General features: G+C 34.3%; 1 protein-coding gene across 7 annotated transcripts in view; it reads right to left on the bottom strand.

Moving 5' to 3' along the window:
- Positions 1-148: 148 nt before the first annotated feature.
- Positions 149-16,032, bottom strand: part of LOC100745394 (class A basic helix-loop-helix protein 15-like) — a 292,682-nt gene continuing 276,798 nt past the window's right edge. For 6 of the 7 annotated variants that reach the window (XM_033324213.1, XM_033324210.1, XM_033324211.1 and 3 more), the window contains 4 exons: positions 15,218-15,376; positions 13,282-13,470; positions 11,573-11,709; positions 5,770-6,084 (listed from right to left, as the gene is read on the bottom strand). In XM_033324213.1, the coding sequence (XP_033180104.1) occupies positions 5,928-6,084; positions 11,573-11,709; positions 13,282-13,470; positions 15,218-15,346 (612 nt within the window). In that variant the 5' untranslated portion in view covers positions 15,347-15,376 and the 3' untranslated portion in view covers positions 5,770-5,927. Of the gene's footprint in view, positions 6,085-11,572; positions 11,710-13,281; positions 13,471-15,217; positions 15,377-16,032 lie in introns of all 7 variants that reach the window. The other variant, XM_012392825.3, reaches the window with a different exon arrangement.

Raw genomic sequence — 16,032 nt, 5'->3', positions numbered from 1 at the left:
TATATATATATATGTATATATATACATATATATATATATACATATATATATATATATACGTATATATATATACATATATATATATATATGTATATTTAATGCGCTGTATACAATCTTTAGAACGTCGTCAAAGTTTTTTTACGTAATATTTTGCCCATATATTCCATTTCGCGTTTCAATGGTGAGATTTACATATTTATGTCAAACAAAATCGACGCTAGAAACTTCAAATTCTTTTCTTCATAGCTATTTCCAAGTTTCGTCAAAATTTCTTTCGTCTGACTATAAAATAATCCTTTTCTTCTTCGTGTACAAAATCAAGGAAGTTCCATTTAGAACATTAAAAGATGAATACATGCCGTAGAAAATTGCACCCTGTTATTTTCAGAAATTAAGTACCTTAGTAATATTAACGAACGAGACTGATTCGCTTAAAAGTTCGTTTGCATACCGTTTTATATCGCAAGACATATGAGCGCGTATTTTATGCGTGTTGAAATGTTAGATGAATAGTGGTTGTTCGATCGAGGGAGAATATGTTTCGAAAAATTCCTTTAGTATCTACATACAAGTATATTATGCTTTGCGTGTAATATTCGATCAACGTATCATCTATTTGTTACCGTATTCACAAAATTTTCCCCTCGTTCGTCTATGTACGTACGCTAGTAAAATTCTGTAACTCGTTATCAGACCCGAACAAAATAGCATTCGGAATAGAAACAGGAAGAAATGACGGTCGATTCGTATGTTCAGTTACGATCAATTTTCAAGAAAATACGATGTATCGATTATCGAATGAGAAGCACAGGAAATTTTGCGCGTGATTACTTTCTATTGCAAATACTATTTTTACTCAGTTCCTTTCATTGTTAACGATAAATAATATCATGATCCATGTTCATCATGATACAAAGAGTTCGCGTATGTGCGCCGATCGACTCGAAATGACAAGAATTGTACTAACGTGACATTAAACTACAGCAATAAAATATTAATAATATTAATAATTATATTAATAATAATAATAATTAATAATAATAATACAAATCGTAGAGTAATCATAGCGATAACAATAATATGGTGCGCAATATAATCTAATATGTGGCATAGGAATATGTTTTTTTTCTCTTGAATTACGCAATTCTGATCGTGAGTATGAAATTGTAATGGATGGTAAATGTGTATCACCGTTAGCTTCGATCGTTATATTCCTTCGAAAGAGCACAATTACATTTAGAGAACCATGAAAAATATGGCGTGGAACTTCTTCATACTTTCTATCGTTAACGTTAAATTCGGTTTTAAGATTGCACGATATACATATATATTGGTTCTTTCTGGGATTTTTTCAACGAACAAAAACGCAAGAAAGAAAGGAAGTAGAGAAGAGTTAGCATTCATACGTATCCTAAACGAAAAATATCAATTCGCGATAATTTCATTTTGTTTCTTACATACGAAAGGAAGTTCCCGCATTTGAGACTCATCATTGTAAGACAATATATTTCCGTTTCTCGCGACGTTCGTGTCCATTATTTAATCGTATGCTTATATACGTGTGCGCAAACTCTTCGTGCACGTACGTGCCTTTCTGTGTTTGTACATTACATCCGGATTAGTCGTACACATTCAATTATTTCTTAGATGTCGTAGATATAACAAACATACTCGCGAGAGGAAAAACTTTCCAGTATGAAAATGTAACGATGAAATCGAACAATTTTTTTGATTATTAGCTGCCATCGATATTTTTCATTAATCTCATACAGTTTTTCAATCCTGAACAATTTTATGTAATCATTGATTCGTAAAATTAGTATCGCGTGAAGATTTATGCTAAATTAATTACATAGAGTGATAAATAATTTTTAGGTACTATTCTAATAGTATCTAATTTAATAGCCCCGATTTTAATGGCAATATCCATGCACGATCTAAATTATTTGAAATATCAAGTTAGTTCACATTGATTGGAGAATTGAATTCGTAGAGATTCTTTCTCTCCGAGTTTAAAGAGAAATTTAGATTTTTGGTAGTTTTGTAAGTATTGCGGTTATAGATGAACAAAGTAGAGGGAGAAGAAGAAGAAGAAGAAGAGAGAGAGAGAGAGAGAGAGAGAGAGAAAGAGAGAAATTCGTTTTCGATTTCTTTCGACTACGACTAAATTTTTTTTCTTTAGATCCGATATCTGCAGATAATTATGATTACAATAAAAATGCAGATAGTTATTAAACGAGATAAAAGACTGACTCTTTAAGTCTATAGAAATTAAAAAAGAATATTAAATTTTCTACCGTTCTACTACTTTCATTTTTTAAATTAGATCTTCGATAAAACTTTTTATTCGGTAGACCAAGAAATAAGTGATTGTGCACTTTTGAATCGAATACAATGTACATAATATATACTCCGTTACATTTGTATACATATCTACATATGCATATATTGTTTCTTACGTTCTTTTTCTTTCAACGATACATGTACAAACGCACAACCGCTGTGCGTGTATACACACGACTGCACGCAAATGCGTATGCAGAATATGGTCACTTATAAAACTCTTTCGTTTAGAAAATATATTTTCATACATACATATATATATATATATAATATAATTATATATAACATATATATATATAATTATGTTATAGATAATTTTGCGTATGTGTGTACATATACATAATATATACTACATAGAAACATAACTCAAGTACCTATATATACATTCTTCTTTTTTATATTTACTCGTATCTTATGGTACTTAATCGCGTATATCCTTGAAAACCATTATTAAGTGGATATGATCGATGCTCTCGAAACGTATAATTTTTTCTATTATAGTTAAAAATGAGGAAAATCAAGGAAACAATATAAAAGTGGTGATGCGATACGATGAAATATTTAAACTATTTCTGCTTTTCTCTTTTCGAATGTTTCGTGCTCGGTCAATATGTTAAATGAAAATCATAGCGACACTATTAATTACTAAGGATTTAACATGCATATCACTTTCTTATATAGTAATCGTATATTACGTCAAACAGAGCTGGAAGCTTCACACACACAAATATAAAGTTCGTTTGTATTTAAATTTCGACAGAGCGATATCACTCTTTTATAACATTCTTTCGTGCATGATTTAGGCATCGTAATATAATCTATAGATCGAAGTACATACTATATCGTAACAATTAGAGTAGTCGCGTTTTCTTTTCCTTTACATCAGGAGAGCTATTAGTTTCGTAGAAAGTTAAGGAAGAAATATTTACGAAACTTTCAAATCAAGCATTAATAAAAGGAAGACGATCCGACAGTTTTAACGGTAGAAACAGTGAAATTTTTATTAGACACTGCTATAATTCTCTAATATATTCAGGCCATTCGTAACATCACAAATTTATATATTAAGTAGTTAAAACTGACACAAATTCTTAGACATATGTATGTAGCTTGATTTTCTTTTATACGAAGTAATGTCAACGTTTCACTCGAATTATATTCAACCTCGTCAGAGGTCCAAGAATGCAGTTTTAATTTGACAATCGGACCTCTGATCAGGTCAATTGGAATACTGACGAAACGTCCAAGTCATTTTACGAGAAGACGCAGCTCACGTTTGAAACTTTCTAACAGTTTTGAAAAATCCAGACTGCACGAGTCACGAGGACTATCTATAAATTTCTAATTCTTCTTTTCATTTTTTTCGGTAGAAACGCTGATTTCAGCGCAAGGCAAGTATCACAATTTTCAGACGTACGCGTAACATCCGGATTCTCGTTAAATTCGTTCACCTTCGCTAATTTTACTTTCACTTGGTCGTGAAACCTATTCGTTAACTTCAACGCATAGAATTCAGCTATGCACGACGACCACTTTACGCGCAATCGAACAGTAATCGTACGAAAAACGTCGAAAGGAAGCGACTGTTGGCGCTCGAATCGCTAAAAAAAAAAGTAAGAAAAGGAGACAAGTACAAAAAAAAAAAAGAAATAAAAGAAAAAAGAGAAGGAAACATCCTCGAGTTTAAAGCGAAAGATGAAAATCGTGCGCGACTAGTTTCGTGCATCGACCGTGAACATTATCGATTAAATGCATCGCCCGCTCTTTTACCGAAGAGAGAAGCGCAAACTTCGTGGAGTCGATCGTACGAAGCTAGTCGAAGCGTGTGTATCTCGCCTTTCAGCGAGATCTGGTAACTTAAGTCGATGTCTCTGGTCCCCGTTCTCGAGATAATACAGTAAATTATTATATTATCACATTCGTGATTAATATACATCGCATTAATCACCAACGTGCTAATATCAACACACGTATATATTAATATATATATATGTAATATGTATATGTCTAAGGTACGCGTTATTTTTCGAAGTCCGTGTCTTCAGATATACTTACGCCCATTTCTTTCTACTCGATTCAGACATTAAACGGAGCCCTTTGCTTTTTCGTATATTATTTTCGTTACTATTCTCTTACTGTTACTACCACTAATATCATTCTCCTCTTGTCATTTTTATTTCTATTAACAATTTACCCACTTGCATAGTTATTGACACGAGAATCGCTTAAAATTTCTCATTTGGAATTTTTAAACGTCATTACGTTCCGATCAAAATCATTTGGCAGTAGTAACAGAGAGTTTTAAAGGAAATATTTTAACTTTCGAAGCGGTGCGTTCCGTTTGATGCGTAAACCGCGTTAAACGAACCGAATATATATTTTTTTTTTTTACCGCGGTCACTTCCATCTTTTTCGTTCGTTGTTGCTCTGCAGCGGTCAACGGCTGTCGTGTGTCGTCCTGTTTCGATCGTCTCTTCCGGAGATGGCTCGTTCCGGCCCGTTCCGGCCTGACGAACGTCCCCATCGGTTTCTATTCAACTTGCAGCCCGTAGACGATTACCACAAAGAAACAAAAAAGTATTTAGCACAGTGTCGCGTGCTGCACGATGTGCAACGAGGTTCTAATACGAAATTCTATCACAGTTTCTCACACTTTATATCTTTTTATTTTTCATCGAGTCGCAATCTGATCGTTTATCGTTGTCGATGCGATCCGATCTTACGGCGTCGACCTCGAAATCCTTCAAATTCCAGCCAAGCATCGTGCGAATCTTCCAATCTTCTCTCGAATTATCTTCTTTCAAACAATCGCGAATCTCAAGGAGAGCAGTAAGCTCGCTCCCTTTCTATTTCTTTCGATCGTTTCGAACCAACTAAACTATCTCGATGTTTGCTCGTTCCTCGTTTCTGTTCGGATACCTTTGGCACGTGATTAATACATTGAAAATGGGCACAACGATGGTACGGATCCGTGACAATCGATATAGTCTCAGCCACTTTGCATCGGTGTCGCTTGTGGTCGAAAGATCGAGGTGTTTCAAGGTAACGGGCCGATGTCACCGGAAAAAGGAGGAGAAAAAGTTCGCGACAAAGAGAAAAGAAAAAAAAGAGACGAAGAAGCAGAGAATTCTGCAGCCGGACTGGCCGTGAAGTCAGTCTTTTTTTCTTTTTCTGTCATCCTCGCACCTTGTTGGCCTTCGAAAGATCTCCAGAGGTCGACCTTGGACGGATCATTTCGTAAAAGCCGAATTGCATCTTCTTCGATAAATCTCGAGTGGCTATTTAACACGATCGTTTCGACGACGATGATTCTCTCTTAGCTTTCCCGTTCCTCTTTTACTTAGGTTCGATGAAGCCTTCTTTTCTTTTCTTCTTTTTCTTTTTTTCTTTTCTTGTCACTGTCGTTATCTATGGATTTCTCTTTTCTTTTTTACTCCTTTTAATTTACGAAGCTTTAAGATTCATGGCCGATTCTTTTTTTCTTCACGGTTCGTTACCAGAAGACAGCCTTAAAACGAAGTTTAGCTTCATCGAACTGAGATTTGTCAACGAGGATCGATCATTTTCGCACGCAATTGGGCCAGCTACGGTATCCTGCGCTCTAAATCTTCATGAAGTAGGCTATTGTTGTTAGTTTCGTGCATCGATGCTGGAGATGCTTCTTCCGGTTGTTCACCGCCACTTAATTCTAATTGGCCTGTGCTGTCGCCGCTGCTAGAGCCACACTCGCCATCGACGAATCTGAAATTCAATTGTCTCGTGTTATTTTAATTGCTCTCTGTTTTCGTAACAGCCCCTTGCCCGCCAAAGGGATTTCCAGACAGAGCGTATGACGTACGATTGGAATGTAATTATCGACATAATACGATTGTTCTGTTGTAAATTTAGTTAACTCCATATCGAAGCTGGTATTTATAATTGCTTTGCTAATTATCATTGTAGCTGTTATTGTTTCAATGTTATTTTTAAACTTGTTGCAATATTCTCGAATATTTTAATAACATCACATATAATTATAGTATTTAAATAGTTCTCCGGCGTTTAATCACACGTTAGATATCAGAAGAATATAACGTACACTACCGTCTATAAATATCTAGCGCAAATCAATCAATAGGACGATATTCTCGATCGAAAAAAATCTTCCTATTATTAATTCTTCTTTTTCTTCCCATCGATGGAATCAAACGTTCTGCAAAATTTAAATCGTAACAAGGAATATTTCTGTACTGTACAAGTTCTTTATGTATCTGTAACGAGTAGCTGATACTTTACAAAATCTATATAAATGTTTAGAAAATGGTTCGAGACACATATTTCAATTGTTCGAAGACCCAAATACCGTACAAATGTATTTGATACGTCAACTTTCATAAATCTTCAATTATATCGCTCTTTCGTTTATATTAATTAATATTAACTGTTATTTCGATCAATATCTGCTAATTGTATATGATTGCTCGAGATAAGATCAAAGGTCAAAATTATATTAAAGAGTTCCATTTCAAGCGTATTTTATATCTTTGTAATAATTTGGAATTGTTCAAGTATTTATGGACGGTAGTGTATTCGATATAGCAATATTTTTTAACGACCAAAGAGCTGAATAGTTCTCCGTGAAATGCAAAACATTCGAGTGGGCGATCCTATTGATATTTCGAGTAGTGCGTGGCTAGTGGTACCAGCTAATTTACTTTCTATTTTACAGAGAAACAATTTAAACGCGTTCGCTAGTTTAAATGTCTCGTGTATGTACATATTTGCAGTTTTTGCGTTCAATCGATTGAGATATAAAGTTCATGGTCTTTCGAAGTCTCTAAAATGAATATCGTATACGCAGAGTGAATTATCAGAAACAAAATATTAAAGTGTTTTATTTTCTTTATAAGAGATACAGGGAAATATTAAGAGCAACGTTTAAACGAAGCACAAAGTGTTCTTGCTTGCTTTCGAAAGGTCTATCTCTTTCAGACTAAAAAATAAACTAAACTATCGTCGATATTTTATTAGAAATAAAGTTATACTTTTGTAAGAGAAAAATTGAACGTCTCACGATAATTATTAACACTTACTTCCTTTATTCGTTAAAAAGGGTAAACAGTGAAAATAATAACGTACTAAAGTAATAAATAAATAATAAGGAAAGTCAATAAAAAATAGTTGATTTAATCAGAAATAAAAGCTTTGAAATAAAATACTAGCGAAAAAAGTCGAAAGAAATAACATTTTACAAAGTTATTTAACTTTTATCTCAAGTACTTATTCGGATATCTTTAATACGACGAGAGATAATTATGCGTTTTATTTCTGGTGTATTATTCCGTGTATTTACTACTCTCAGTCCGATAGATCTTGTAGCGTCTTAAAGGGCATTTTAAAACATTTTCAGTAGACGGAACGCTAATCGAAAATTCGATGATATTTCCAACAATTTACGAATTACGAACAAGATTCGATAGCTTCGCATTGTGACAATATCTTTCCTCTCGGAATAGAACAATTTCATTAAATCGAATTATGTTTAAATCGTACTAAATTACTATTCCTAATTTGCGAGCATTATATATACCATATATAACGTATCTCATAGTTTATTAACGTTATTTGCATGTTACGATACGACGCTGCTTTCAGACGCAATGAATCACAATGCAATTAATTACCTTGGCCTTGTGACGCTCACACGAGAAAGAAAAAAACGTAAGCGTGAAAGAAACAGCATCGCGTCACTATCTTTTGTTTTCTTAGTCAATGTACCGTTGATGAGGCCTGTTTTTGTGGCAAAGACAGGCTGTTGGCTCTACTCCAACGACTGAGAGATAAATCGAGTTGTCGTGATTTAACGCGGTTACCGAAAACACTTTCGAATTTCTCTTCGTTAATTATTCCGGATTTGGGTACGAATTGTACGATGCTTGCGAGAAATGTCTTCTTTTATTGAACACGCGACAGAGGCAAGAGGAGGGGAGCGGCTCTGTAAATTATGGATGTTAAAAAAATCGAACTCGTTCTCGATTTCACGCTAAATATTTATTGGCGAATTTCTTTTAAACGGTCATCCTTTAAAATTGTGAAACGAAGTTTGTACATGTCGACCGACCAACTTTTGATATTTTCCAATATTTACTGACACTGCATTACAACCTCGATGCCTATGATGCAATTAAGCTGACACGATGCCACTATCTTGCCCGTTATCTTACAATGTTATCTTATAATTTCGATGTTGACCAAGTGTTTTCCTTCGCATCTTTCTCGCTTTTTCTTTTTCCTTTTTCGCCAACGATCGAACAAATCTTTGTGTCATCGCATCGAACAATGTCCTGAGCAATCCTGAGATTGTCGATGAAACATCGATCGATCATCCGAGGAAAGGAAGGGCAGAAAAAATAACAGAGAAGCATTCGATTTTTGTATATTTGCAAAATCGGTAAATTTCGCCGGAGAAGAATTTCAAAGTCAAAAATTAAGCAAAGCGTTAATCGGTGTTTAGTTTATTCGTGGCAGAAGGAAAGATAATGCCAGTAAGACGAGTATTCCGACAGCGGATAAAGCAAAGGTCGCCGATAAAATTGCTGTCTTTGCTTTCGAATGTCGATTCGATATCGGCGAATGTTAACGTTAATAAATAATAACGAATAATATTCTATTTATCTTGAACGTGGTCGGCTAGCAAATATATATATATATATTTATATATACACAGGGTGGTTGGTAACTGGTGGTACAAGCGGAAAGGGGCTGATTCTACGCCCCTGAAAAAAGAAGTCGAAAATATAGAATACAAATTTTTCGTTCGAGGCTTTGTTTTCGAGAAAATCGACTTTGAATTTTCGCTCGGTACGCGTGCACTTTATCACGTCTCGTTATAACGGATCTCACTGTAGATTTTTAAAAAAAATTAAAAAAAAAGAAATTAAAAAAATTGTTATTTTATATTTTCGATTTCTTTTTTCGCGTAGAATCACCCCCTTTCCGCTTGTACCACCAGTTACCAACCACCCTGTATATATATACATACGGAACGTTCGAATTCGATAAAACACGAATCCGATGTTAATGAAGACATTTCGATTGCACCATTTAGGGTTCAGCGAGCGCAATCGCCGTGAAATGTGAAATTTGTGGCAACGAGTCGCAGTACGACCGGAATATAAATGTTCATGTAACTAATTTGCTTGGTATGTACAGCTTCTATCGGAATTAACAATCACTGCTCGCTGTTCGTTTTGCAATTAGAAGATAATGTCACGGCAACGGATATTTACAATCAATGAAAGAAGGTCGGGGGAATTCGGAGATTAACTGATAGAGAGGTTTGTAAAATCCTCATTCGCGTTGAGAAATCAGAATTTCCTGAATGCACTTGGAAAGACAGAAAGTTTGTGTCATTTTTATAACGAAATAAGCGAAATGAATATTTTTAATCGATTACTTAATGATTATCTTATTTGACCTTAATTGATTCATTTTTGATAGTAGAACTATAAATCGTAGCAATATAATTGTTCTTCATTTTGATCTTTATCTTCGTATACATGAATATCTTTTGATATTCGAAACGATATTTTCGGCTGCATCTTTATCGCTTTATAAAATGATGTAATGAATTTCATACATAACGTACACGCGTTAAGAAAAGTAATTCACCTGATTCGAATTTTTCACGAGTATTTTACGTGTTCGAATTTAACCGTATAAAATTCTTACTTTAATCTCTGTCTTTATACAGTCTTCCCATTTTTGATAACGATTAAATGACCATGTCACATTCGAGTATTTGTAACACGGAATCAAGCCATTTAAATTTCGCTAGAATAATTCCTGTTTCATTACTCATCGAGAGCATACAACGGAAGTTTAATTTACCCAGAATAACTATTTATAATTTATAGTTATTTACTTTACTTACAATTTACTGGGTAGGTACTTATCTGTATTAAATTGTATCGTTAATTATTTATTCGTAAGTTTTTAATAGAAAATTTGAAAATTAATTCTTACTGCATACGATCAAAACTTCCTACGGAAATTTCAATGAAAAACCATATGTATAATAATGTTATGTATAATAATGATCGTGTCTTTGTTAATGCCGAGACTATATCGATACAAAAGATTTGACGTATCTGCTAATAATTTGTTAAATGGATTCAAAAGAAGAATGCTGTAACCCTATTTGAAATTATATCGTAGTCTTCGATTAGTGGGATGGAATGATAAACAGGAAAGGAGCAAGATATTTGGAAATATGTAAGTATGCGAGTGCAACGGACGAGAAAGCATCGAGGCGTTGAAAGAACGGTGAAAATAAAGAAAAAGCGGTGCATCTTTGACCGTTTAATGGCAATCGGACGTTGTACTCTAACTCGGTTACATCGACGTACACGACATTCGAAACGCCTCTTGCAAAAGTCGATTATTTAAAGAATTTCCAAATCTCACCCACCAACGTGTGATATTTGAAATTATCGTTGAACCCATCCTATCGAATTGTCCTAGATACAGAGAATCTCGTTTTAAATTCCAGATTAAAGAAACTCTAAATAAAAGTCTCAACTGCTTTGATGACCACAGGTTTTCTTTCTTCTGAAAGACGCGACGTTACATAACAAGATCTAATCCTCGTAATATTTTCAATCTTTATTATCCTCACTGACTATACGCAATTGACGTGATGTTAAAACATATAAAAAAAGAAAAAAAAAAGAAAAGAAATGTGTGCATTAAAACCATGCCTTCGACTTGAACCGCGAAAATCCATTTAATAATTAATTGAAATATAAATGAAGCACATACATATAAAATATAGAATTCTTACGATATAACAAAGGAAGAGTACCAAAGAGAAATATTTTAACGACTGTTCTACTTTTTTTTCTAACGTATAGAATGTGTCCAACGTGACACACAAGCTGTCGTTACACTAGAAACTAGAAAATAAGTTATTACGCTTCGAGTGGCATTTTAAAATACGAAATTTGAATATCTCTACGGGCATTATCTTTATCAACAGATTACGTTTACCGTGGATTAGCGCTCAGGTAAAACATAATCACGCGATAGTCTCGAAGTTAACCAAGTGTAATTGATTTGCCGCAGAGATGTCTTATTTTCTTTTATCGATAATCGCGATTCTGTCCTTCTGCTTTCATTTTTATCTTTTTTTTCTATTACTACGTACATTCCTTTTAAACGAAATCGCGTACGAATTGATAAAACTACTTACGTATACGGTTGCTCCTCGCCACGCATTTCACATATGACGTTTGTCAGGGCCATTATGTAATTCTTGGCCAACGTAAGCGTCTCTATTTTGCTGAGTTTCCTTTCCATTTTTACGTGTGGTATCACTTCGCGTAGTTGCTGAAAATGATAACATTATTCCCGATAAAGTCGACACTTCAATTACAATTGAAGTTGTGTATGCCAGAGAAGCCGTATTTATATCGCAGTGAAGATTTCAGAAAAGATTAATAAAATAAAGACACGAGTGAGAATTTATCCATAGAAACCATTTAAACATAGAAAAGTTCCTTGAATTTTTTTATTCTTACAGGGTGTTAATAAATAAAAGACATTTGATAAGCTGTGATTTTAGACGATGAAGTAAGTTCACGTACAAAAATGTCGCTTCAAACCTATTTTTCAAATTACCATTCGATTTTACGTTAGAAGTATATTACTAAATAATTATCACGCAGGTTAATGAATCAGCTAACGAACTTTTTTCTCTATCTCACTCATAGTCCATGTTTTTCACTCTGAGGAAGTAAATGATAATTGGATTCCAACTGTCATTAAAGCGAGAAACGCGAAGTGCGAGTGAAATAGAGAGAAAGGTTCGTCAGCCGATTCCTTCCTTAGCTATCAGTATATTTCTGGCTCTAAAACTAAATTCTTTATAATTTGAAACGATAGTTTTGTACATGAACTTTTTTCATTCGTTCAATATTCTTCATATCTATAATCGTATTATAAATATTCAAAATGTTCTCAACACCCTGTACATGTCTACAAGTTTCTATGTCTTACGATATCCATATCTCGTTGTCTGTCTATTTCTCCTCGACCTCTTTGCGGAAAGATGACTTTTGCATAAGGCGATGCAACGAGCTACCATATGAAGTTTACAACTCTGGATTCCCTTATTTCACACCCCACCGCGCGTCTCCGCCCTTAAATAACATCTCAAGTACTACACGAATCGCCCACGCTCACGGCAGATCCGGCACTGACTGGCAACATCTCCTAGATATTACGCTTCTATTATTCCGTTGAACGGAGTATTGTGCGGAGCATGGAAGAAAAAGCCTTTGGGGATATGAAATAATAAGATCGTATTGGAACGAGGTATTCGAAAGGATAAAGTTAGCGCGTTCAATACGTGGTTTGAAAAATGAAATTTCCTATCGACTTAAGTAACTGTGCTTTATTATATTGGAAATAGAAGTTGAAGATTTTGTAGTTTGATAATATCGCGAATTGAACGTGTAATTTTTTTCAAGATAAAAAGATACGAATTCAAAGATTGAATTGAATTTGAGTACTTTTCAATATATAGCGTCTCATTGTTGTGAACGTATTATGTGCGTTGTAATATATCATGAATATAACAATTCGTTAGAATCGACACAAAATATATATATATACAATAAAATAAATAAATAAATATATATATATTTATAATATATTATAAATACATTATTTTCATCATAATCAACGATTACGCTACAATTGTAAGAGATTTTGATAACGAGTATTCAAATATATAATATCTTTGTGAGTTAGTGTAAATTCAGATTTTCAGATTTCCTACGATTAACTTTCAAACGAGTAAATTTACCGTGGACATTTATTGTTTTTTTAGAACGATTGAAGTGTGTCGTGAAAAGCTGCTCACGAATCGTAGCTATTTTGTAACGCGTGGAAAATTACCTCGAAAGCGTCATTTAGGGAATGCATTCTCATTCTTTCTCTCTCGTTGCTCTCGAGCCTCCTCAGGTTCCTTTCCCGCGCAGAAATTCCACTTTTTCGTCTTCTCGTCGTCGGTGGTCCTCCGCGATTTCTTCTTTTCGCTTGTTTCGGGCTCCTCTCGCTGCCACTACTGTCACTCTCCTCACCCACCTTTTTAATCGTTTCGAAAAGACTCATTAACTTATGTTCGCTCCTTCCACTATTCTAATTACTTCGCTAACTATTTCTCTTTCTTGTTCCTAAATTAGCAGGGAACAATTCCCCCGGATTGACTATGAATATTCCAACGACGAAAGCAAACTTACGAAAGGTTTATGGAATTTACATGTACGATCGATCGATGGAAGAAGATGTTAGAGAAAAAGTAATTTTATTTGGAATATTCCTCTGAAGTGACCTCTGTTTACTTTTAGTAAGAAACGCTGATTACAATGCCGATTAATGAAACTGTGTTCTCCATTTTTTTTCCAAGACGTATCAGAGGCGAAACTTCTCGCATTGATCCTCGCATTTCATCGATGTACTTTCATTATGTACGATATAATCACGGAATTATATAACGAGTCGTATTCTAATATCCTCTGGAAATTCAAGTTACTCGTAATGTAACAGATAAGATTAAGATTGCTCTGATATCTATAATATAATTTTATTTGCTGCTACACTTACACGTATATTCTCTGTACAAACTACGATGATACGTAATTAGATTCTCGCTTGGAGTCCTTTTTTCGAAAAAGGCAATCGATAGATACATTTACTGGTGATATTTCTTGCGAGTATAGCAATCCACGTATCGCTTCAATATTTCATTTACAAGTTAATTGTCTTATCGTTATTTATAAAGAATAAGTACACGAGTACTTATTTCCGTATATCAGCTACGTTAATTGAATTGGAACTACAACAAACGTTATCTCTAATCAATCAAAAGAAGATAACACAAAGTTGCTGCACCTGTACGGCTCTTCTTGGAAACAAAATTATTGTGAAATTGTAGAAACTATGTTGTACGTACCGAATCTTAATCGATGATAATGAGAAATATTTGCAGTTTTAGATTTCACTTGAATATATATTATTCTAAATATATCCTCCTTGTTATCTCTGTATATGTTGTATGCTTCTACAAGAACTAAAATAACCTGTTCAGAGCGTTTACAAAGCTCAGTACGTGATAACTTTATCTTTGTATTTTCTTTCACGCGTAACTCTCACATGTATGCAGTGATCATAGTTTAACTGCATAATATACGCATGTATTATTTTAATGGTACAGACATATTAATAATTGACAATTTATCTTCGTATATTATTCATCTTATCCTGCTGTCGTCGACGAAAAATCTGTTCATTTTTATGAATGACTTTCCATATAATAAGCGAGGTAAAGTTCTTGAATTTGTAATTAATCTCGAACCTCAAAGACTCGATACTTACTTGATAAACTTTATCAATCGATGTTGTAACTACATTGAGGTAAATCAGTCCGTATAAATTATTAAATTTCATATTGTAACAAATCATACCAAGAAAATATGATATACACCATGTGAGAATTTTTATTCATTATGCTTTCTTCACAGAATTTTATCGTGTCCTTATGTTTACTTTTGCACAGTACCTTGGAAAAAACTTAAAAATATTGGAAAACACGATTTATGCCGACGTTTTTAATCATCAATGTACATGTATAATTTGTTGTGTACATTCATACAACTTTTTCACGTATTCTCGCATTTTTACTCCTGCACAGTGCCATAAGAAGTGCCCAAGCGCAAAGAAACGAGTAACACAGGCTATTTTAGTTTGAGTAGAATTTAATTTATCCGGCCTCGAAGTGCCTCCGCTAGCACGTCGGACTTAATTACACCGAAAATAGAAGAAAAGTCCTTACCTCCGCGCCAACGACATGGTGGCGACTTCGTTTTCCGGTAAGCGAATCGACGGAAGCGTCGTCTAGGTCGATATACATCTCCTGATCGCAGTCTTGATCGCTACCCGATAACCTCTCCAGGCTTCGCATTATCCTGAGGAAAGTTACGCTTTGGACCCCCTGCAATCGTACACGGATCTAACATTAATCTCCGTTTAACGTTTCAAAATATTTAAATACCGCTAATTCCATCATTGATATTCACCGATTCATCATCACTAGAGTTTCAGACGTCCGGTTCTCCGATTGTGTTCCGTTAGTATTTGTAGAAAGTATCGCGAAAGGAATCGATAATTTTGTCGTGCAATTACGTTGCTAATTGCTGTGTCTAAGTAAGTCGTCAGTTGTTAGTCATTAAGAAATTCGTTCGACTACATTGGATTTCAGGTGAATCAATTCATCTTCTTGACTCATAGCAGGTCATTGTCTTTTTTTCTATGTAATCGTATAAGCGGTTTAACAGAGCAATAAATGATCTTCTCGTGTATGTTGCTGTATAATGGCTAAGCGTTTGAGCAAGTCGACTGTTGTTAGTCATTAATCCTATGGTGCACACGTGGACAAAAATCACATCAGTGCACACGTGAAGAAAAATCACATCAGTGCACCGTTGGGCCCGTCGACAGGCCTATTACCCCTACCTCTTTAGCTTAATATTATTCTATAAGTTTTCATGTGGAAAATAATCGTAAACATTCAAGGGTATATATATTTATTTTATTGATATCAACAGTCCAAAATATCTTGGAAAAAGGATATAGTTAAAAAAATGTATA

Source organism: Bombus impatiens, unplaced genomic scaffold, assembly GCF_000188095.3.
Source record: "Bombus impatiens unplaced genomic scaffold, BIMP_2.2 scf_1707, whole genome shotgun sequence".
Classification (NCBI taxonomy): domain Eukaryota; kingdom Metazoa; phylum Arthropoda; class Insecta; order Hymenoptera; family Apidae; genus Bombus; species Bombus impatiens.
The sequence above is the reverse complement of the archived record's forward strand: the minus strand, read 5'-3'. Positions and strand labels throughout refer to the sequence as shown.